Source organism: Rhincodon typus, chromosome 26, assembly GCF_021869965.1.
Source record: "Rhincodon typus isolate 14 chromosome 26, sRhiTyp1.1, whole genome shotgun sequence".
NCBI classification, from domain to species: Eukaryota; Metazoa; Chordata; class Chondrichthyes; order Orectolobiformes; family Rhincodontidae; genus Rhincodon; species Rhincodon typus.
Genome location: NC_063357.1, coordinates 17,292,945 through 17,315,551, shown reverse-complemented (window position 1 = coordinate 17,315,551; position 22,607 = coordinate 17,292,945). Strand labels below are relative to the sequence as shown.

The 22,607-nt window shown below is 39.5% G+C and overlaps 1 protein-coding gene across 8 annotated transcripts in view; it reads right to left on the bottom strand.

The window, feature by feature from the left end:
- The window catches only part of myo18ab (myosin XVIIIA b), a 296,427-nt gene that overhangs the window by 83,762 nt on the left and 190,058 nt on the right, over window positions 1-22,607 (bottom strand). For all 8 annotated transcript variants that reach the window (XM_048612570.1, XM_048612572.1, XM_048612571.1 and 5 more), the window contains 6 exons: window positions 15,993-16,121; window positions 14,324-14,467; window positions 9,705-9,794; window positions 8,376-8,495; window positions 6,390-6,501; window positions 177-304 (listed from right to left, as the gene is read on the bottom strand). In XM_048612570.1, coding sequence (XP_048468527.1) covers window positions 177-304; window positions 6,390-6,501; window positions 8,376-8,495; window positions 9,705-9,794; window positions 14,324-14,467; window positions 15,993-16,121 — 723 coding nt within the window. The remainder of the gene's footprint in view (window positions 1-176; window positions 305-6,389; window positions 6,502-8,375; window positions 8,496-9,704; window positions 9,795-14,323; window positions 14,468-15,992; window positions 16,122-22,607) is intronic.

Sequence of the window (22,607 nt, the reverse complement as noted above, 5' to 3'; positions counted from 1 at the left end):
GTATCCTGCAAGACAGATTTTTAAGAGTTTGCCTAGCAGTAGCTCTGGTGAATTAAAGCTTTTGTTTCTCTAGACCACAATAACCAGCAGTAGTGTCTAAGGCATAGGGTCACATCAGTTCAAATATTTAACTATATAATACTACAAAAAAAATGTTAAAAACATGGCCTTCTCACTTTTCTCTCCAGTTGCCTTTTATTCTGTAATTCAACCTCTAGTTTATCATCAAATTCTTGACGCATTCGCTTTTTGGTGAAATCTATCTCTCTTGTTGCACGCTCGTATTTCAGTCTCCATTCTCCACCTACGGAAGGTAAATTCAAGTAATTGGCTATAAGCTGAATTTTTTGTAAATTAAATTCACATTTACGTTTAAATAATGAAGGAAGCAGAAAAAAATCAAAACAGAAGCACTTTGCAAAGCAAGAAATACCTTTAAATGAAAAGATCAATTCAAGGCAGAGGAAAACTACAGTCTTGAACTGGAGGGCCTAGGACTAAAACTCAGCTTTGATGATTATTCTAAACTTTTTAAAGTTTAAGAGATAATGAAAGTAGAAGACTATTACTGTGAGACAGAAATATCTGAAGTTGCATTTATTCTGCTTCTCGAGCATCTGAAAGAGCATCTGTGGTGGAAATGGTTGATAAATCCAAAATTGAGCAAATCTTGCTTCCAGACTGCCAAAGGACAATGCTGACGCAGAAAGTCAATCAATTTGAAGTCCTGTGATTTTTTTTGGGGGGTGAGGGGGAAGGGGGGCTGGGGGTCAAGGGAGAATCCCATGTGCTACAGTGAGAAGAGTGGTACTGTAGAGATTCTGATGTGCAATCAGTAATTTGCTGATTTTTAGGTGGTTCAAATCACCTCCAGATCCCTGGTTATGATACTGGACTTATTGAGGGAATGTGAAATGAAGAAAGCAGTAGACAGTGTTTCAGGGGCAAAAGAAGCTCTGCATTTATTAAATGCAAAAGGTAATTATATCACAAGAAATAAAGGCAAATACAACAAACAGTGCAACTGACATAATCAATTATGCAGAGGACAGTGGTTAAATACACTATTAAATCAAATACAAGTTAAAGACTATTGGAACTAAACAGCAGGTTTTGATCATAGAAACTTAATTCAGGCTTCGTACCCTTGAGGTTTCCTGCAATGTAACCACCCACCTTCCCCTCTCTGCTAGCTAGGTTGGATACTTTGGGGTCTCGAGATTTTAAGCTCACCACTGGGGATAAACACGATTTTTAAGTACAGCTGGCCGTTCCTACTTGCTGTAGCTAGTGTTTCGATGGAGACTTGGAACAGTGTAGGCCTCCAGTCTGGGTTCAATCCACTGATGCAGCAGGACGTGTAGTGGATTTATCGGGTGAGTACTTGGTTTTCCTTACTATCTGGTGGTTTTTGCTAGCCAGTTTTCACCTCAGGAAATCTGAGGCCTTGTCAGTCAGGTCGGTGGCTTTCGGATGTCGTCGGTTGTCAGGTCTGCTGGTCGCGGTCGGTTGCCATTGGTTCCCCTGGTATGGGACAGGCCTGTGTCAATAGGTTTCCGGATTGCTGCCCAGATCCCTCTTCTGGAGATGGCTGTGCAAATAGTTCTCAAGGAGAATCACACACCTTGGGATCCCTCTCCCAGTGGTAGCTGCAGGCCTAGCTCTTGGGGAGATAGCTCTTTTGGAACCCTCTTCTGGAAATGGCTGTGGGGAATCGCTCTCAGGGCGGTAGCTCTCTCAGGTGAGGTCAAGGTCTGCAATTATACTAATTGCGGGCCTCTTATCTTCATGCTAAATCTGCTCTTGCCATTGTGTTATTGGTGTACCCTTTGAAGTCAATTGGCTTCCTGACAGTTAAGAGTAGGTGTGAAAGTATTTTGATTAAGTGGAATGTCCAGTATCTCTGTGCATGAATAGTGATCAAAGTTGAATGTCTGGTATCTGCAGAGACCCCATACAGTCTGGGGTAGCAAGAACTGTAAATACTGGAGTCAGAGACAACACAGTGTGGAGCTGGAGGAACACAGCAGTGCAGGCAGCATCAGCGGAGCAGGGATGTTGAAGTTTTGGCTTGTGACCCTTTTTCAGAAATGGGGAGGGGAAGGGAGATCAGAAATAAAGAGAGAGGTGGTGTGGGGCTGGGGAAGGTAGGTGGGATGGTGATAGGTGAGTGCAGGTAGGCAGTGGTGGGGATTGGTCAGTGTGGTGGGAGGGCCAGTTAAGTGGAAGAGAAAATGCACAAGTTGTGTGTCAGGGTCAAGGAGGTGGGGGATAAGAGGGAGGGTTGGACGCGGGATGAAGCCAAGGTTTGGGGGGGGGACGGATTTTAAAACTGGTGAAATCCATGTTTAGGCCTCTGGGCTGTAGGGTCCCAAGGTGGAATAGGAGATGCTGCTCCTCCAGTTTGCGGGTGGTGTTATTGTGACACAGGAGGCGGCCCAGGATGGACATGTCACTCAGGGAGTGGGAGTGGGAGGGAGAGTGGGAGTGGGAGGGGGAGTGGAAATCCAAACTCATGGACTGGATGAAGCCACAACTATGGGATTTTCACTTGCTCTCTGAGCAACTACTTACACTTTTGAACCTACCTGGATGTACACAGCAACTCTGCCTTGCCTTTCTACACTTTGCCCTCTCAACCAGAAATACCAGGCCCTCAAGACTGAAGTATTAACATGGTGTTTAGTTGAAACATACGGTCTGGAATCTTTTCACAGTTGTTAACAGGCCTCAGTCAAGAGAGATAGACTTTGCAAAGGATGTACTGACACAGTAAGTCAAGGGCAGATGCAGACGCCGACACCAGCTGGCAGGTTTGAATACTGTCGGTTAGCTGCTCGAGGCAGTCAGAATCAGGATTTTCTCATAAGGGGTAACGTGTTGGATGTTGACTCTTTCTGCCACAGACAAAATTGTGTGGCACAGCTGTTATTTTTAGTGCAGGCTGGGAAGTGTCCCAAGCGAATCAGCAGGCAGCACGGATGGCATACAGAGTTACTGTTGTTTCTGATTGGGGTGGGTGCAGCAAGCGAAGGAAGATGTTGCAGGCAATAGTGAGAGTGGTAGGTGGGTACAGTAACAGAGACAGAGTGAGCGTTAGGTGGCAAGACGACAACATTGGGATTTACATTGGTAGAGTGAAGTAGGTCACTGACATGCTTCCTAAATTGCTGAGCTCTCCTCCAAATAGCTGAGACTGCATTGACCAGTCTGGTATAGTTTGTGGTTTCCACTGATAGACCCTGGGGGTGGGAAATAGGACATCTGATCTCTGCACTATCCCATCCAGCAGGACCTCTAGGGACCAGCCCACAAGGCAGGATGCCATTTTTTTGTTGTCTGCCGCAGCCAGGATAAATATCAAGAAATATGCTGTGCAACTCCAAACTAACAATGCTTGTCTGGGTACGTAATGGCCTTTTAAAGATGGCACCTGCACCAGTAAGATTGGTCAATTCTGGGATATCCTGGCAGTGGTAAGCTCTTCTGGGAATGACTGTGGGTAAGATGGGGCTAGAATCAGGCAACAGCGGCTCCAGAGGGGCAAGATAGACAATTAATGAAGCATGTTGGGCAAGATACGGCAAGAGATCTTGCTAAACCTCATGGTGAAACACAATCCAAGAAACTTGACACATCTGACACTTTGCCGCAAAAAAGTTAAGATTCAGCCTAGTGTATTTCTACTTATGGAGAAGAGCAAAACTAAGAGACCATTAATACAAGATACTCACCAACATATCGAATAGGGAATTCAGAAGAAATACCTTTGCATAGAGAACGATGAGCATGTGGAGCTTGCTGTCACAGAGAAACACTTAAAGCAAAATGATATTAATGCAAATAAGGTAAAGCTATATAGGAATATGAGAAAGGAGACAATAGCAGATTATGCTGAGATGTTAGGTAGCCCAGCACATTTGTGCTATCAACATCCTGAGTGTTACTATTCTCTAGATGCTGAACTTAGTCCAGCCATAATAAATACTATATTTACAAGAGTAGGTCAGATTCTATGACAAGTAATTTACCCGATCTCCCCACTGCCTGTACACCATTTCAAGGCAGAAGTCAAGGGCACGTTTTGGGGTACAATCCACTAGCCTGGATCTCTGCAGGCCAAATGACATTCAAGTAGCTTGACACAATCCTGGACAAAATAGCCCTTTGACTGCATCCCGTCCACTAACCTCAACAGTCATTCCCTTCACCACCAAGGAACTGTGACAGCAGTGTGTACAATTTAAAAGACATATTGCAGAAAATCACCACGCCTCTTTCAAAAACATCTTTGAAATCATGACCTCCGCTTCCTAGAAGAATGAGAATAGCAGATGCATGGGAACCCTATTTGTCCTTTGCCATAGGGTCAAGATCCCGGAACTTCACGCCTAAAAGCAAAGTAGGTGTCCCTACATCTCAAGCACTGCCTCAGTTTAAGCAGGCAGTTCACTACCACCTTCAAGGATAATAAAAGATGATGCTGACCTTGCCAGTGATGCCATTATCCTGTGAACAAATTAACAATAAACACAAGTCAATGCTGAAATATTTGGATCTATCTTCAGCCAAAAGTGTAAAGTAGTTGATAAATCTGGACCTCCTCCTGAGGGCCTCAGCAACATTGATATCAATCTTCGATTCACTCCATGTGAAATCAAGAAACAATCAAAAGCTCTAGATACTGCAAAGCCAGTGATCTAACGCCACTCCACAATAGAATTCTTGAGCTCCAGAGCTAGGTGCACACTTAGCTAAGCTGGTTCAGTACCACAAAATATAGACATTTAGATAGCAATGTGGTAAAGTTCCCAGGAATGTCATCTAAACAGAAAGCAAAATAAATCCGATCTGGCCAATTATCATCTGCTCTTGATCATCAGCAAAATGATGGAAAGGGTTGGCATTGGTGTTGCTCAGCAATGAACTGTTGTTTTCCAACAGGCCACTCAGCTCCTGATCTCATTACTGATTTAGTCCAAACAGAGATAAAAGAGACTGGCCTTGATATCAAGGCAACATTTGTCAAGAAAGACTTCAAGGATCTCAAACAAAACTGGAGTCAATGGGAATAAGAGAAAACCATCTGTTGGTTGGAGTTATAGCTAGCACAAAGGATGATGTTAGGACTTCTGGAGGTCAATCATCTCAGTCCCTGTACATCTGGGTAGTGCCTGAGACCCAATTATCTTCAGCTGCTCCATTAGTGACCTGCCCTTTATCCTATGGTCATGACTGGGGATATTTGCAGATGATTACGTTATTCGTGACTCCTTGGATATTGAGGCAGCTGGTGCCAATATGGGATAACAAGGTGTAGAGCTGGATGAACACACAGCAGGCTAAGCAGCATCAGAGGAGCAGGAAAGCTGATGTTTCGGGTCCAGACTTGGCCTGCTGTGTTCATCCAGCTCTACACCTTGTTATCTCAGATTCTCCAGCATCGGCAGTTCCTACTATCTCTGGTGTCAATATGGTGCAAGATTGAGACAACACCCCAATTTGGGCTGATAAGTGACAGTTAACCTTCGTGCCATGTAAGTGGTGTGCAGTGACTGTCCCAAACTAGACAGAATCTAACCATCTCCCGCTGATATTCAATGTCATTACCATTGCTGATCATCTATTAACATTATTCCTGGAATTACCATTGACTAAAAAATGATCTGGGCCTGCCATACAAATACTGTGACTACAGATTAGAGAATAGGAATTCTACTGTCTCCCCACTGTCTGTCCAGCATCTACAAAGCACATATCAGAAATGTAATGGAATAATTTCCATTTGGCTAGATGAGTGAAGTTGCAACTACACTCAAGTCTTTCAATGCCATCTAGGACAAAGCATTCTATTGGATCAGCAGCCCATCACCACCTTCAACCTGCACTCACGTTTCCATTGATATACATTGGAAGGAATACGTTATATCTACAAGATGTATTCCACAACTCAATTCTCCTTTGACAGCATCTTCCACACCTGTGACCTCTAATACCTAGAAGGACAAGGGCAGCTGATGCACAGGATACCATCACATGCAAGTTCCTTCTAAACCACACAGCATTCTGACTTGGAACTATATTACCATTCCTTTACTGTCACCTGGTCAAAATCCTGGAACTCATTACAAACAGCACTGGGGTGTACCCATTTCCTAAGGACTGCAATGAATCAAGAAGACAGCTCATCACCATCTTTGCGAAAAGAATTATAGATGGAAAATAAATGCTGACTTAGCCATTGACACTCATGTCCCGTTAGCAAACATGAAACAAAAAAGAAAATATGAAGAAGTCTGAGAGAAGCATAAATGCCTGCATGGAATGGCTGGGATAAATAAAACATACAGCACAAAAAATAGGTTACGTATTGAAACCAAGTAACTAACCAGAGTCATCATCATCCAAATCTCCATTTAGTTCTGCTGCTTTGATAAGCCGAGCTTCCATTACTTCCATTTCCATTGACTCCATCTCCTTCTTCATTCCATCATATTTGGCCTGAAATGCAAGATGCTTACGATAATACTTAACAATTTTCGGAATATTAATAAATCTTTAAATTACTGGCATTGCTTCACAAACTTATATGTTAGCATATTAAGGGAAGGCATTGAGCAGTGGTTGTATTGCTAGACTATTAAACCAGAAACTCAGCTAATGTTCTGAGGACCAGGGTTCAAATCCCACCAAGGTAGATGGTGGAATCTGAATTCAATACAGAATGTGGAGTTAAGGGTCTAATCATGATCATAAAGCCATTGCCGACTTTGGAAAAACCCATCTGTCATCCTTATCTGATCTGGCCTGCGTGAGATGCAGCATAGGCGATTCTTAACTGCCCTCTGGAAATTAGGGACGGGCAATAAATGCTGGTCTAGCCAAAAGATGCCCATATCCCATGAATAAAAAAATTCTACAGTACCAAAGTATGCCCTGGGAGCAATGAAGCTGTTTTTAACCTAACAGGCATTATACTTAACCCTGAAGTTAGCTTCTGATCACATATATTCTCCACTACCAGATTTGCTTATTTCAATCTCTGCTCACTTCCACCCCACCTGAGATCATCTGCTGCGAAAACTCTCATCCAAGGTAATACTCACTCTAGTAAAATAAAACTGAAAGAACTGTGAATGCTGGAACCAGAAACAAAAACAGAAGTTGCTGGAAAAACTCAGCAGGGTCTGGCAGCATCTGTGCAGAGACATCACAGTTAATGTTTCAGGTCCAGTGACCCTTCTTCAGAACTGTTCTGGTCAGTCAGTTTTCTTCAAATCCCATGTGAACCTCCTGCTCCTTACCACAAAACTGTACGAACCCGGTATTGACACCTTAACTGAGGGGAATAGTTTCTCCCTTGCAATCCTGTCTACATCCTTCTGAACTTTGCACACCTCAATCAGATCCCCCTTCAGCCTTCTTTGCTCTAAGGAAAATAAGCCCAGCCTATCTTGTCTCTCTTCATAGCTATATCGCTCCAGCCCAAGCAACATTATGAATACTCTCTTCTGACCCCTACAGTGTACCCTTGTTCCAATATTATTAAAACATTATCCTGGCTTCAAATCTCTCCATGCCTTCATATGAGAGAGAAGGGAATTGACCATATGGTTCATGGTTCACGCTGTTAAGTAGGTGGAGAAAAGTTCGAAACTTTGGAGGAGCATAAATGCGAGCTTGAAATGCTTCAACAAAACTGTTTGTTTTGTGCTGTTTAGCTGTTTATTGTTTGTAATGAAACTGAGCCTAACCAGAAAAATCAACGTTTAAGTTTACATTTATCTTTACTGCCTCAATTAGCAAATATTCCCATCCCATCTCTATAACCTCCTTTAGGCCTCCAAGATAACTGTGCTCCTCTAATTCTGCTCTCTTGCATATCTTGGATACTAGCTCCTTCAATATTGGTAGCTATGCCTCGAGTTGAATGGGGAGGCAATGGTCTAGTGGTATTCTCACTGGACCTTTAATCCAGAGACCCAGATAACATTCTGGGGATCTGGATTCGAATTTCACCTTGGCAGATGGTGGAATTTGAATTCATTATATATTTGGAATTAATGATGACCATGAATCCATTGTCAGGAAAATCCCATCTGGTTCACTAACACCCTTTAGGAAAGGAAGCTGCCATCCTTACCTGGTCTGGCCTACATGGGACTCCAGACTAACAGCAATTTGGTTGGCTCCTAACTGTGCATTGGGCAATTAGGGATGGGCAATAAATACTGAGCTAGTTAGCGACACACTCATCCCATGAATGAATTTTTAAAAAAAACTCAGAGGTAAAAATCCTGGAATTTCCTTTACAAATCATAAATATAGTACTGTAATGCCTGGCAAAGTTTCAACAATTTAGAAAATTAACCCACCTGCAACTCCTTCATTTCCTTCTCTAATCGTAGCCTTTCTGCAGTTTCTGTCTCTAGAAGTTGAGTTGCTGATTCACCAGTATTTCTCTCATCTGTTAATTCTGATGTCAGGTCTCCCAGCTGTTGTTGAAATCAGTTTATAGATATTAATCTACTGATGCAGTACCTGTGAGCTATTATTTAAAATGCACAAATTTGGAAAAATAATTTTAGATTTGAATTGATGTGCATTAACATTACTTCAATGTGCAGGCCAGGAACTGATGCCAACCATTTTTTTGACTATGACTCATTGGTCTGAATTTAATGGCTGTAGCAGTGGTCCCATCCAATGAGAGAAAGCCACTGGAAAATCCATTCTGATCAATGCTGGAAGCCCCAACTAAATTAAATGGCAAATCAAGACGACTGTTGGCCATCCTGGCCAATAGAGGGTCTTCAGCCCCAGCAGTGCTATCAGAAATGGTGGCCACTGTTGGGACTACAAGAGACCCAGATATTGGGCCCAGACACTGCTGGATGTCCACAAGACAGATGAGTAGGGAAGCTCAATGTGTTTTTAGTCAAACAGGCACCAGTTAGGGTGGTGTTGTTGTTCTTGCTCAAGCAGCACCGTCCAGAGGACAAAGAATAGTGGATTAGGAGGGTCCCACCCAACGCAGATTGCCAGGGTACACCCGATAGCCCATTGGCGTGAGCCCTGCTTTGCTGCTGACATTGGTCGCTTAGGAACTTCAACCCACCTAGGAGTGGGAAGGCCAACCTCCAACTAAATCAGGTAAGTCACAAAGCCAAAGAACTCTCAAGTGGTGCATTTCCCTCTGCTCATACGATGCAGATTTCACCCCAAAACAAATTAAACATTATATTTCAAATGGTTGTTAGCCTGTTAGAATGTGTAGTTATTCACTGAGCTACAGAATGCATAAAATTACATTTTAACCATTTACATATTGCAGCTGCGTTTGTGATCACACCGTGAATTTAAGTCATTTTCATTTTGGTTTTTAACTGCATTTAAATTATTATTAAATTAGAACAAAATTCAGCCTTAATATCATAGATGAAAGTACAAGGTAGATTAGTGTTGTTAATTTTAAACTTTATTTCCGTTAATTTTATGTCGATTACCACTTTTGAATATTTATTACACTGCTCTCTCTCATTTCTTTTGAAGTGTAATGATGGCTTGCAATTGGAAACATTACCCATAATAGAAAAGTCTAAACATTTTAATTCCATATGTCATTTGCTGTTCTGCATCAAATGAAGTATGCTGGGAAAGACTGAAATACCAAATATACAGAAAATTCACAATTATTATCTTACCCTGCTTTCTAAGCGATCACTGGTTAGCCGTAGCTCGTTACGCTCCTTTTCAACTCGTTCTATTTTGCTCCGTAGCTGTTGAATTTCCTCCTAATACAGCGAAACACCATATTTCCCAGTTATCTCTTATATAATGAGTGACAAAATGAAATGCAACTTTAACCCCAACTTTTAATAGTTTAAGATAGTTTAATGGATTTTTTAACTACACTATGAATAAAATGTTTAACAGGGTTGAAACTGATTTTTTTATATATGTCTTACATTTCCCATCTTCTCAAAACTTAATGGATAGCATTTCTTACAAAGTCACTTATACTTCAGAAACATTTCCGGACATGAAAATTTAAGGTAAACTATAAAAACATTGATAATGCTCAAACAAAATCTATGTCAGTCACTTTCTAAAAATGTTATCTTGACAGCATTCCCTTCTACACAGAAATACAGTTATAACATTGAAGTCTACATTGATATAAATCAGGTTTTGACTGCAAACCATTACATTTACCATTATTACTCCTGAGGTCAAATGCAACTTAAAGATTTAGCAGTGGTGCAGAATAATATGTAAGTCTTAAAATTTGCCAGTTGCTTTTCATTGCTTTGCTATGGTCACTACCATCAGCCTCATACCCTACCAAAGCAACTGAAGAAACCGCAGGTTGAATTGTATCAGAAATTTGCTAGGTGTCAATTTTGGCGAGTTTCATGAAGAGCTTCTCTCCACTTGCCTTAGTTTTCTCATGCTATCTTCCCAAATTCACCTTATTACTATGCACCACATCCCTCTGGCACCCCACTTGTCACAGGCAGAAGCATATGACGGGACCGCACATGAGTCCTGGTGCTGATGCCACCTTTATTGCCTAGGCATGCGCCCAGTCAAGTGCTAGCATCTGCAGACGTCCGGCACAGTTCCTGCCAATTGCCGTAGATATGTCAAATAGAAGGAAACTGGAATACCACTTCACTGACAGGGACCTGGAGTTTCTGGTGGTGGCAGCTGTGTTGGAGAATGGGCAATTGTTGGCATTTCAGGTCAATAATTGACACTATCCAGTTTCTATCTGGCACATGGGAGAATGGGAAACTTCATATCAATGAGGAGAAATGACATCATAATCAGGATGTTAATGTATGCAAAAAGATCTCTTGTCACTTACTAGAGGGAATCTTGTCACACCAATCAACACTTGGGTAGAAAATAGAACCTTTTTGTTCTTAACGTCACAAATCTCCCCAATGTCACGAATCTTCGTTCCATCAATCTTAAGTGGTTTTCCAACCTTTCTTGTTCAGTGACTGGGAACATTCTGTCTTACAGGAATTGGCGTGAACCTCTCCTTTTCCACACCATTAGCACTATCAGAAACTCCTTAAAAATTAAGCTTTGCTCAACATGGTGTAACTGGGATTTAAACAGCAATCTGAGCAGTAAGTATTGCCATATAACTGACGTGGCCTTCAAAAAGTAGCACGGTTAATTTTTTTCCCCAAGGTGTACAATTATTACACTTTATAAACTACATTTTTAAGCAATTACATTTTTATTTTCAGAAGTTTATTTATGATATTTCAGTTTCTATCTTGAGTCTGTGCATATTTTCGAATCTTAATTCACTCTTCAAGAATTTTAAAACACTGTATTAACACTTTATTATTTCCTGGTTTGTAGCTTGTGGAAAATTTTTAAATCAATTGAATGTTTTAGCAGCTTGATGACATTACTCCTCATGTATGCATAAGCTGAAAATAGCTCAATGCTAGAAACTCCCATTGAGGAATAGTACATATCAAGAGGAATTGAAATATCAAGAGAGACAGCATTTTCACCACTGAGATTGCCAAATCTTGCAGTCCAGCTTTCTTCAAGGCCAGCATGAATGGTGGGCTAATATTGATTTGTTATTTTATTATGTTAAGATGAAATCTTAACTTTGCTAAGGGTCACGTCTTCAACACAAGTAGTGGCAGGGTTTGTTTTACTGCTATGCTTTGATACTCCAGCTTAGTTACTTACAGCTATGCTCCTGAGGGGGCTTTTGACCTTCTCTGAAAAGTTTTAAGTAAGTATTTGCAACAAAACAGGATAAATGTTGAACAAACAACTCAAGTTTGCATAATTTTGGCCAAACATGGAGTAATCTGATCAGAGCAAAATTATCAAGTGCAAGTTTAAATTTCCTGCATAAATACAAAAAATGTGCTTATATTGAGACTTCCTCAGCTTCAAAGGTGCATCAGCGAAGCAAACTGAGGCAGAAATCTCGACCAATATTATAAATCCCAATAAATGAAACTTTTAATTAAACTTCAAATCATAGCTAAAAGATTGTTATATTTTCATATTTATTAACTCTAATAAATACTTTGAATAAGTGCAACTTTTCCCATATAGTTTATTCTAAGTGCACTATTGGGGAAAATAATGTCATTACAATATAATATTTTAATATTAATTTCAAAGACTTGCATTGAAACCATAACATATGCTGTTTGTCATTACCTCTGTGAATCCACCTACTCAGAGACTGAACTATAATACAGATCACAAAGATTGCAAATTTAATTCCCAACAGTCTAGGTCAAAAGATAGTATAGTTGGCCTCGATGTCCATGGATGGCGGGAAGAGGATGGGGAAGTAAGGATAATAGATAAAATTCACCTGACATTGTGTGGTGATTAAGTAGGGAGGGAGAAACACACAAGTATATATACACACACATTAGTATGAGATAGACAAGGAACTACATATATCCATACAAATACAAATTGATTTGACAGCAAATAGAATTAGTTACTATTGTGACCAAAATGCCCACCATTCACTATCCAGTAATCATAATTTTTAATAGTTGAACGTACATAACGGGAACTCCACCAACATGTAGCAGTGGTGAGGGAGGGCAGCTAGATCAGTTGAACAACAACTTGCTGGCAAATTCTTCAGTGGAGGGAAGGAATGGTGGAAGTGTAATAACTCAGGAAACCTGACTGGAAATGAACATTATTTACTGTTGAACACCAAAATACAGCTACTACTCATGGGATAAGTAGGCTAGTCCCACCCCAGGACAGACAGTTCTGCAGATCCATCTCTGAGTCTGCTTTATTTCCTAATCAACCTGTTCACATGTGTTGTAACAGAGCTCTGAAGTGATGGGACTTGAACCTGGAGCTTCTGGCTAAGAAGCAGGGATACTATCACTGTGCCATCAGGGCCCAAATGTAGACCTGGGTCTGCTTTATTTTTGTTTATTTTTTTTTACATCGGTCTGTTCAGAGTTGTTTTTACACACCTCTGGAGCAGGTGAGACTTGATCCCAGGTCCTCTAACTCAAGCAGGGATGCCACCATGGCGCCACAATAGACCCCTGGTCTACTTAATAGATATTTTCCTGATCCACCTTCTCAGAGATGTTGTTACACCGTTCCAGAGAAGGTGGGACTTGAAACCAGGTATCATTGTTCAGGGGTAGGGGCACTATTACACCATTAGAGCTCTTGGGTCTGCTTTATGATATTTTCAGAGATGCTATTACACACCTCTGGAGCAGGTGAGACGTGAACCCAGTCCTTCTGGCTCAGAGGTAGGGGTAGTACTGCTGGCCCACAAGGGCCTTTTTTTTTTTTTAATTCCATCGTTTATCCACCTATTTTCTAATTAACCTGTTCAGAGATTATGTTACATACCTCTGGAATAGGTAGGACTTGAACCCAGTTCTCCTGGCTCTGAGGTAGGGACACAATCAAGAACCCCAACACAAGGGCCCTATTTATCTTTTCTACCCAGAAGTGTTATCACACACAACTGAGCAACTTTCCCAATGGTAAAATCACTGACTTTTTTTATTTTTTTTTGAAAAAGAACTACTATCCACCACCAGCACAGTCAAGAGCGAGCCTCCTGGTCCACACATAGGGACATTATCTTATTTTTCTAATTGACCTGTTTAGACATGTTACTACACACCTCGAGAGCAGGTGGTACTTGAACTAGTCCAGAGGTAGGGACACTACCACTTTGCTATGAGGGCCCCAAAACCCACAGAACCTGGAGGAAACCCATACGGACAACGTGCAAACTCCACAGAGTCACCCAAGGTCAGAACCAAACCTGGGTCCCCATGAGGCAGCAGCCCTAATGACTGAACCACTGTGCAGTCCCCAAAAAGGCCCTATAAAGGACTCAGGTGATGAGTTCCAGCTATTGCCTGTTACCAAGGGACCTCATAGTCAACACTTTCACGAGGAGATTAATGAATGATTCCCCATGGCTTTAAAGATGTTATCACAGGAAGAAAGAGGAGAAAAACAAAGGAATTCCCTCAGCCCAATGTCATTCACATGGTCATTCCCTATATATTGTATAAACAGTTTCTCATTTATTCTTAATTTCCCTTCATGCTTGTAATGATCTGATGCCAGTGGAATAAGCAATCCCTGCTTCATGTTCTTTGGGCATTTTGTATATTCAAATCTTATGTTACATATAAAACAATAACTCTGTACGATGATAAAAATGTAACTGCAAACTTATAACATGAAAAAGCAGCATTTATCTATGACTATACAAAATAAAATGTTATGTTAAATTTGAGTCCAAAGTACTTACATCTTTGCCCCGTAATTGCTCTTCTGTTAACTGAACCTCAATTAATGGCCGGACAGTAGTGAATAGTTTCCACCACGGCCAGTTCTTGACTCCTTTGTTCTTTTTAATGTTTTTCTGGACACAACGAATAGCTAGTTCTTGAACCTAAAAGTTAATTAATTAGCTTTAGTCAGATTGGTTGGTCATACCATCTTAAAGCCAAGATCAGTTTATTTAAAATACTTCCGAGATAAACCTCCCTAAAAAGGGAAGTAGAAACTTTCTGTAATTGCAATACAAACTGAATTAATTAAAGTGCACCATGACATGGAAAACATGGTCTACCAAGCTGGAAATCCATATTTATGCTATGCCAAGGTATTATTCATGGCTGCTACTGTTATGTTCTAATGTTGCATGCACACCCATCAGGTTAAATTCAACACACAAAAGATGAAGTGATACGTTTTGGTAGGAAGAATGAGGAAATACAATACAAGCTAAATGACAGAATCAAAGGGTCACTACAAAACAAAAACGCCAGTCAGCAATCAAATCAATGCCAACTTTCTGAAGACCAATCCAGCTAATCCGTTATTTGTTTGTGTCTGTAGCCCTGAAACTTTATTTCCTTCAAGTTCCTGTCCATTTCTTCTGTCAACATCTCTCTATTCCAGGTCATTACCACTCACTGTAAAAAAAATCCCTTGTTCCTTATATCCCCCTGCATTGCTTGTTCAAAAACTTGTGTCCCACATCTGTATACCATCAGCTATCATGAACAGCTTTCCTTTGTCGGTCTTATCTAAATTGGACATAATTTTGTACACTTCAATCAGATCTTCTCTCAAACTTTCTTCCTCCAAAAACAACAATTCCAGTTTCTCCAAATTAACCCTGTCATAAAACTTCCTCTTTCTCTAGAATAATTTGGGCAGGCAATAGCCTAGTGGTATTATCACTAGGCTACTAATCCAGAGACCCACAGCAGATTGAGTTGAATAAAAATCTGGAATTAAGTAGTCTAAAGACGATCATGAAACCATTAATGATTGTCAAAAAACCAAGGCTGAAGATCGAAAGATTTTTCCTTACCTACATGTGTCTCCAGACCAACTGCAATGTGGTTGATTCTTAACTGCCTTCTGGGCAATTAAGATTGGGTAATAAATGCTGGCCTAGCCAGTGATGCCCACGTCCAGTGAATGAATACAAAAGTACAAAAAAAATTGTAGGTAATTTCCTTGGTACTCTCTCAGGACCCCCACAACCTTTATGAAGTATTAGAGTGGAAGAATATTGACAGTGGTGATGCTGTTCACAAACCTTTGAATGTGACTAGGCCAGATTAAAAAAAATAATAAACTAAATGTGATTCTGAGGATTATAAATAGAAGCATGGAGTACAGCAGGTAGCAAGCTGAAACTCTGTAAACACTTCTTTTAGGTCCCACATTTTATAGAAAAGATGTGAAGCTTTAGCAAGGTTGTGAAAGAGATTTACCAGGAAGGCTCCTGGGATGAAGGATTACAGTAAAATTCAGAAAAGCCTGCTCAGTCTTGATGAGCCAAATAGCCTCCTCTTTGCTGTACCATTGCATAGTTTAAAATGAAAGATGACAAAAAGTACAAAAAGCATGTTTAGAATGAACTCTTTATTGGTTTTATAAAGCTCTGTCAAATGTCATACCTTTCTCTTCTTGAAATATTGTCTTGCAAGGTATCCTCTGCAAGCTGCCTGGAACAGTGTGATATTCCTTCTAGTCTGTTCATCCCTTTGTTCTTCCAATTTAACCAGAGTTCCTGCTCTGAAAAACACCTAAGGCCAACAAAATGAAAAACAATTACATTACATTACATCTGACACACTCAAAGATTTGTTTCCTTCAACTATGTGATAGGGCCAGAGTTAAGCTTGAATACTAATTCAATTCTGGTGCAAAATGCAATTAATTTTTAAGCCAACAACAAAACTTTCCATTCCAATTCCAGTTTTCTGCAATTTTAACATTCAAACGCAATCTGATTTCCAACATTTAAATCGCTAGTGATGTCACTCATATATTATATCATTGGAACTAAAATATAAAATTGTTTGATTCAAAAGTTCATAAATGAATACTTAGAAGTTGTTTAGTTCATTACAATGCAATTTAACATACTGAAACTCACTTGAACCATACTCATGTCAGAAACAATTTTATTTTCCATGCAATTAAATGAATAACACTACAGCTTGAGAAAAATTATTTTGTTCTCTATTGGATAAAACTTAGGCACTAGTCTTTCATTTAATTTCGTAATCAATGGAAACTAACGTATCCTGTAATTAGGGCTCCTGTGATACAGTCATAATGTCCCTAACTTTGAGCTAAGAGACCAAGCTTCAAGTCCCACCTGCATCAGAGGTGTGTAGTAACATCTCTGAACAGGTTGATTAGGAAAATACCTATCCGGTAATAAGTGCTAAGTATCAATCTGCTTAATGATCAACTAACTTAAATGCACCTTTAAAACGTTAATTCTTATTCCCTGTTTGAAGCCATCAGATGAATGTTTGTAATCGTTTTGCAAAAAACTGAATCACAGTTAACTCAACCTCACATTTAGAAATGTACACATTCAGCATAATTCTCAAAAACCACTCAATCAAGTTAATTCAAGGTAAGCAGTTTATCCTAAATTTCTTGAACTTAAGTTTGTGAAAGGATCAGTTAGGACAACTTAACTGATCAACTCCAGATATAATGAAATCCATTGCAACATAGGATTAGTAATTTAGAATTGAGATTAGGAGAAATTTCCTCAAAGGGCTATAGATGCTTATCAATTAGTACATTCAAGGCTGAAGATCGAAAGATTTTTAAACCTACAGAAACTCAAGGGATATGGGATAGCAAAGTGGAGTTGAGGGTGTTACACCTAGAGTTGTCACAAAAGTTAAAGATTTTAAAAAGCATTCAGCATCCCCCAATTTGTGTCTTTCAGGTGCAGGTTGACAGAAAGCATGAACCAGGTTTCTGCACTTAACAAGAATTATTATTTAATACAAATGGATTCTAGCTACAGATAAACAATTATGAACTGTTGATATATATAAAACTCTACTACTTAAAACTCCAACAGCCTTATAAACTCCCCCTCTACCCAGACTCCGATTTGGGAAAATCAAACATGGGTGCTTTGGGCAGAAGGAAGAACTAGGAAGGCAGTTCAGTGGTCCCTGTCCACAGAGTTTGCTGGGATGATTATTGTACCGATCAGAATGCTACTTCTCTATCTGCATTCACCAGATACTTTCATCTGACTGCAGGAGGCACACAATGGCCTGGTTCCTACATAAAGATTCTGAACTTACGAATTAAAAGTCATAGCTTACAGCAATTGGAAAGGGGAAATAAACTGGCTATCATCAAGCTTTTCATCATAGAAAAAATACTGTTCCTTCTCCTTCATTCACAACCCAAGTTGTTCAGCTGCCTGGGAGCCAATCACATACAGGTACTTCTCCTATAATGCAATAGCTGCATTGTGTGACCTCGCGCTATAGAAAATTGCCATAGAAAATCACATTATAGGAAATCGCTATAGAAAATCACTAAACCTGTACAGCAGAAAGTTTGCGTTATCCAAACAGTGTCCACTATTCATCAATCACATTACAGCCAATTCACGTTAATGAAACATGCATTATAGGAGAACTACCTGTAATACACAGTGCTATGTATACAGTTCTTAGTGAGTGTTACTTTACTAGCTTTTAAGAAGTGCAGCAAATCCTTTTTCACATAAACAGTTCTTTTCACACTTTACTCACAATCAAAAAAAAACCAACAGTCTTTAGAAGGGGTATCAGTCATGATCATATTGAAATGATGCAGTAATTTCAAAGTACCACGTGGTCTACTACTGCGCTTATTTATTATATTTTTCTCTGGAGCAAATGCAGATAAACGGAGATGAAGCACAGATTAGCCACCTAATGAGATAGCAGACCAGCCTCAGGAGGGTGAATAACCTTCTCCTGTTTCCATGGTAGTAACTTGTCTTCCAAAGTTATAATGCTGTTATGTTACCAGCTATTGGTACTATTGGACAAGTCGTATTCAAGAATAAAACCTTAATCGATAGATCACATTTTTCTTCAGTTGGAGTGGTGATTAGTCATTGAAATGACACAGAACTGAGTGGGATGGTGAACAGAGGAGGATGCAGCGATGCTTCAGTGAGATTTGGACAAGTTGGGTGAGTGGAAAAATGCATGGCAGATGAAGTATAACGCAGATGAATGAGAAGTTATCTACTTTGGTAGCAAAAACAGGAAGGCAGATTATCATCTGTACGGAATGAGATTGGGAAAGGGAGAGGTGCAATCACATCTGGGTGTTCTCATTCACTAATTGCCAAAAGTAGTCATGCAGGTGCAGCAGACGGTGAAGGTGGCAAATGGTACATTGGCCTTCGTAGCAAGACAATGTGAGTACAAGAGTGGGGATGACTTGCTGCAATTGTGCAGGACCTTGGTGATACCACATCTGCAGTTTGGTCTCCTCATCTCAGGAAGGATGATCTGACTGTGGAGGTATGAAACAAATGTTTACTAGATTGATTTGAGTTGGTAGGGCTGGCTTATGAAAAAACACTGGATCAGTTAGGAGTAAAAGAATGAGACGGGATCATGTAGAAACGTGTAAAATTCTAACAGGACTAGGCAGAGTAAACACATAAGGGACATTCCAGATGACCAGGTAGTCTAGAATCTCGGATCTGCTGGCATTAACTTTTCTAACCATGAACAAAGTATTTGTTTAGGACATCATCTACCTCTTTTGGCTCCACACATGGATTCCCTCCTTTATCTTTGAGTGGGCCAACCCTTTTCCTGGCTATCCTCTTGCTTTTTATACGCGCATAAAAAGCCTTGGGATTCTCCTTAATGCTGTTTGCTAACAACTTTTCATGACCCCTTTTAACCCTTCTAATTTCTTGTTGAAGTTCTTTCCTACTTCCCTTATATACTTGAAGTGCTTCAAGTATCCTCCTCGACCTTGTATATGCTTCCTTTTTCTTTTTGACCAAGGTCATAACTTCCCTGGTCATCCAAGGATCACATATAACATGCCACACCTATCCTTCATTTTCACAGCACTGCGCAGCTCCTGAATAGTTATCAACCGCTGTTTGAAGTACTCCCAATGTCTGATGTGGATTTACCCTCAAACAGCTGCCTCCAATCAAAATTCTCCAGTTCTTGCCTAATATTGTTGTAGTTCACCTTTTCCCCAATTTAACAACTTCACCCAAGGACTGGTTACTGTTCCCAAAATGCTCCCCTACTGAAACTTCACGCACCTGGCCAGGCTCATTTCCCAAAACCAGGTCCAGTATAACCCCTTCCCTGGTTGAACTGTTTACATACTGTGTCAAGAAACTGTCCTAAATGGTCCTTACAAATTCTGCCCCATCCAAGCCCTTAGCATGAAGTGAGTCCCACTCAATGTAGGGGAAATTGAAATCTCCCACCACAACAACCCTGCTGTTTTTACATCTTTCCGAAATCTGTCTACATGTTCTCTCCTCTGTCTCCCGTTGGCTGCTGGAAGGCCTGTAGTATACATGGCTTCTGAACTCAACTTGGGTGACTTCTGAGCTGAACTGAAATATTGCTTCTGAACTCAATTTCTTATTCTTCTGAACAGAACTGAAAACAAAGCTAATGGCCTTGCATATGTTTAGCTTATGTGTCATAAGTTCAATGGTATAAACATTTCTTTATTTATAACTAATACAATACAAATTTATCACATCAGATTTGTGGAAAAAATGGGTTTTTTTTGCAATGCTTATTTATCACTGAACAGGAAATAAAGTCTGTTTATTCAATGAAATTTATTGATAAATTCTGTTGATCTTTTTGTCTTTGTCATTCTTAAGCTTATCTATTCAACAGAACAATAAAATATTGCACCATACTATCACAGGTACTATCTGGTACTGTAATCTCCATAACCTTTTAACTGTTAAAGTTACACAGTTTATGCAGGGAGAAAAAAAAACTTGAATCTAATTAAAGCTACAAGATACAAAATAATTCAACTACTTGGTGTAAAAAGATTTCAGACCATATAATTAAAATTCAAAAAGAACAGAATACAGCAAGAAAAACTGAAGAACATTACCATCATGTCATCAATTCCTCTCCTATTAAAATTTCTGGAGAGAAGGATCAACCTCCTGTAACAAAATCCAATTAACGTGCTCTTGTGTCTGTTTCATAAGTGTTCCATAACATTCCATGACTATAAACAGCAATGATCCTTCCTCCTTAAATACTTACGAATTTAAAATTTAGTGAGTGGGATTGCTTGTAAAATAACACCATTGTTATCATGAGGATTTAAAAGGTCAAAAATTGCACTAGGCTATAAAATAAAGAATCTGAATGCTTTCCACCAAGTTACGTGCTACATTTTAAGCATCATAGCAAATATTATTCTCAAGAAGAGTGGGCTATCAACTACGGTTTGAGAAATGGATTCAATAGTAAATTGTCAGCTGTAATTAGTTAATCCATCACAAAGGTTTCACTATTTTTAGGTATCAGATATTTAATCATTAAAAGTGATTTACATTATACTCATACCTGTCTGTAAAACATGTACTACATATAGACTTGATAACTCTACAGTGCGTTATGTACTAGACACGGACAGAAATTGTAGGTTTCAAAAATTGAAATATCTAGTAATCATTCATATAATTATTTGTCATATCCATGTAGTTCACAATGCATAACCATACAATTAAACATTTCAAAATTGTTGCCAGTAATTTGTACAATTTGCATTAAACCCATTTGAATGTTGCTCAGCAGGACAGCCCAATTAATTGCAGCAAAACTGCTAAATTAAATGGCTTCAAGGTGATATTAAAACTTCCTCGACTTTAAGTTGATTAGATTCTGCACCACCTTTTACATCCTATATAATTTTGAATGAGCTCTATGGTTTGTAGCAACATTTTTGTAAGTAAATAAATCTATAACTGAAAATTATAAATAAATTAGTAAAATATTTTGATAAAATATAAAGTGCAACTACATTACTAAACGTGACATATGGAGGTAGGTTCTATTTCCCCCACTCTTCCTGCCAGCAAAGAATGAGATTCAACAACCTGACAATTGCAATGGGACTTGCAACCTGTCCATTTTGATGGTTGTGCCTCACTGGCATAGGGCCAATGGGCTTTGGGTCAAAAATAAGCAAATTTGCTCTAGGGCCATGATCAACCAGAGCTTTGACCGGGAGGCCAGCTGGTAAACGATTCTGGGGAAATCCTGGTGTTACAATGGTTTAGATTGTTTTTGTACAGCGTGGGAGAGCATTTAAATGTATTTAAATTAACTACTAGACTCTTCAACAAGACTGCTAGTGTTCCTGGGTGAAGATATGCACAGTTTTAATCTACTCAGTACTGCCCTGACATAGTACTCAATATTTGGAACACAAACAGATCAACACAACAGAACTTACCAAATGGCAGAGCAGGCTTCCAGTGCTAAATGACCTACTTCTGCTCCCACTTCATAAATATGCTCACTTTAAAAGCATCCTTGTTACAATAAGTTACACTGGCTCAATGGTTCAAGAAACTGATAAATTTTAACTTCTATATTTTCTAAACACCCACACGATAATTTTGAACAATGTCAGTAAACATTAAACTAGCATGTTTATTTGTAACAAAATGAAGTCATAATTGCAACTCCATTCTTTCAATATCTTCTAGTGCAATATTGCAATTTCAAGGTTAAATTATGGCAGTGTCCCTACCTCTGGGCCAGAGACTGGGGTTCAAGTCCCACCTACTTCAGATTTGCCTCATAACACGTCTGATGTTAACAAATTGATTAAAAAATATTTTGAAGGGGCACTTGTGGCTCTGTAGTTTTGCCCGTCTCTGAGCCAAGGGGCCTAGTTCAAGTTTCATCTTCTCTCGAGGTGTGTCTCTTAACATTGCTGAACAGGTTGATGAGAAAATTCTAAAATTTATTAGAATGATGTTTACCAGGTTCATAAAAGTATAGTAAGCAACATTTCAAAAAGAGATTGTCATGTAAGTTTCTGCAAAAATGATTTATCTTATACTATGCACATCAATTTTATATACATATATATAAACATTTCTGAGCTAATCATTACTTTTTAAAAATTCACTCGTGGGGTGCAAGTATTGCTGGTTGGGCCAGAATTAATTGCCTATCCCTAGTTGCGCTTGAGAAGGTGGTAGTGAGCTGGCTTCT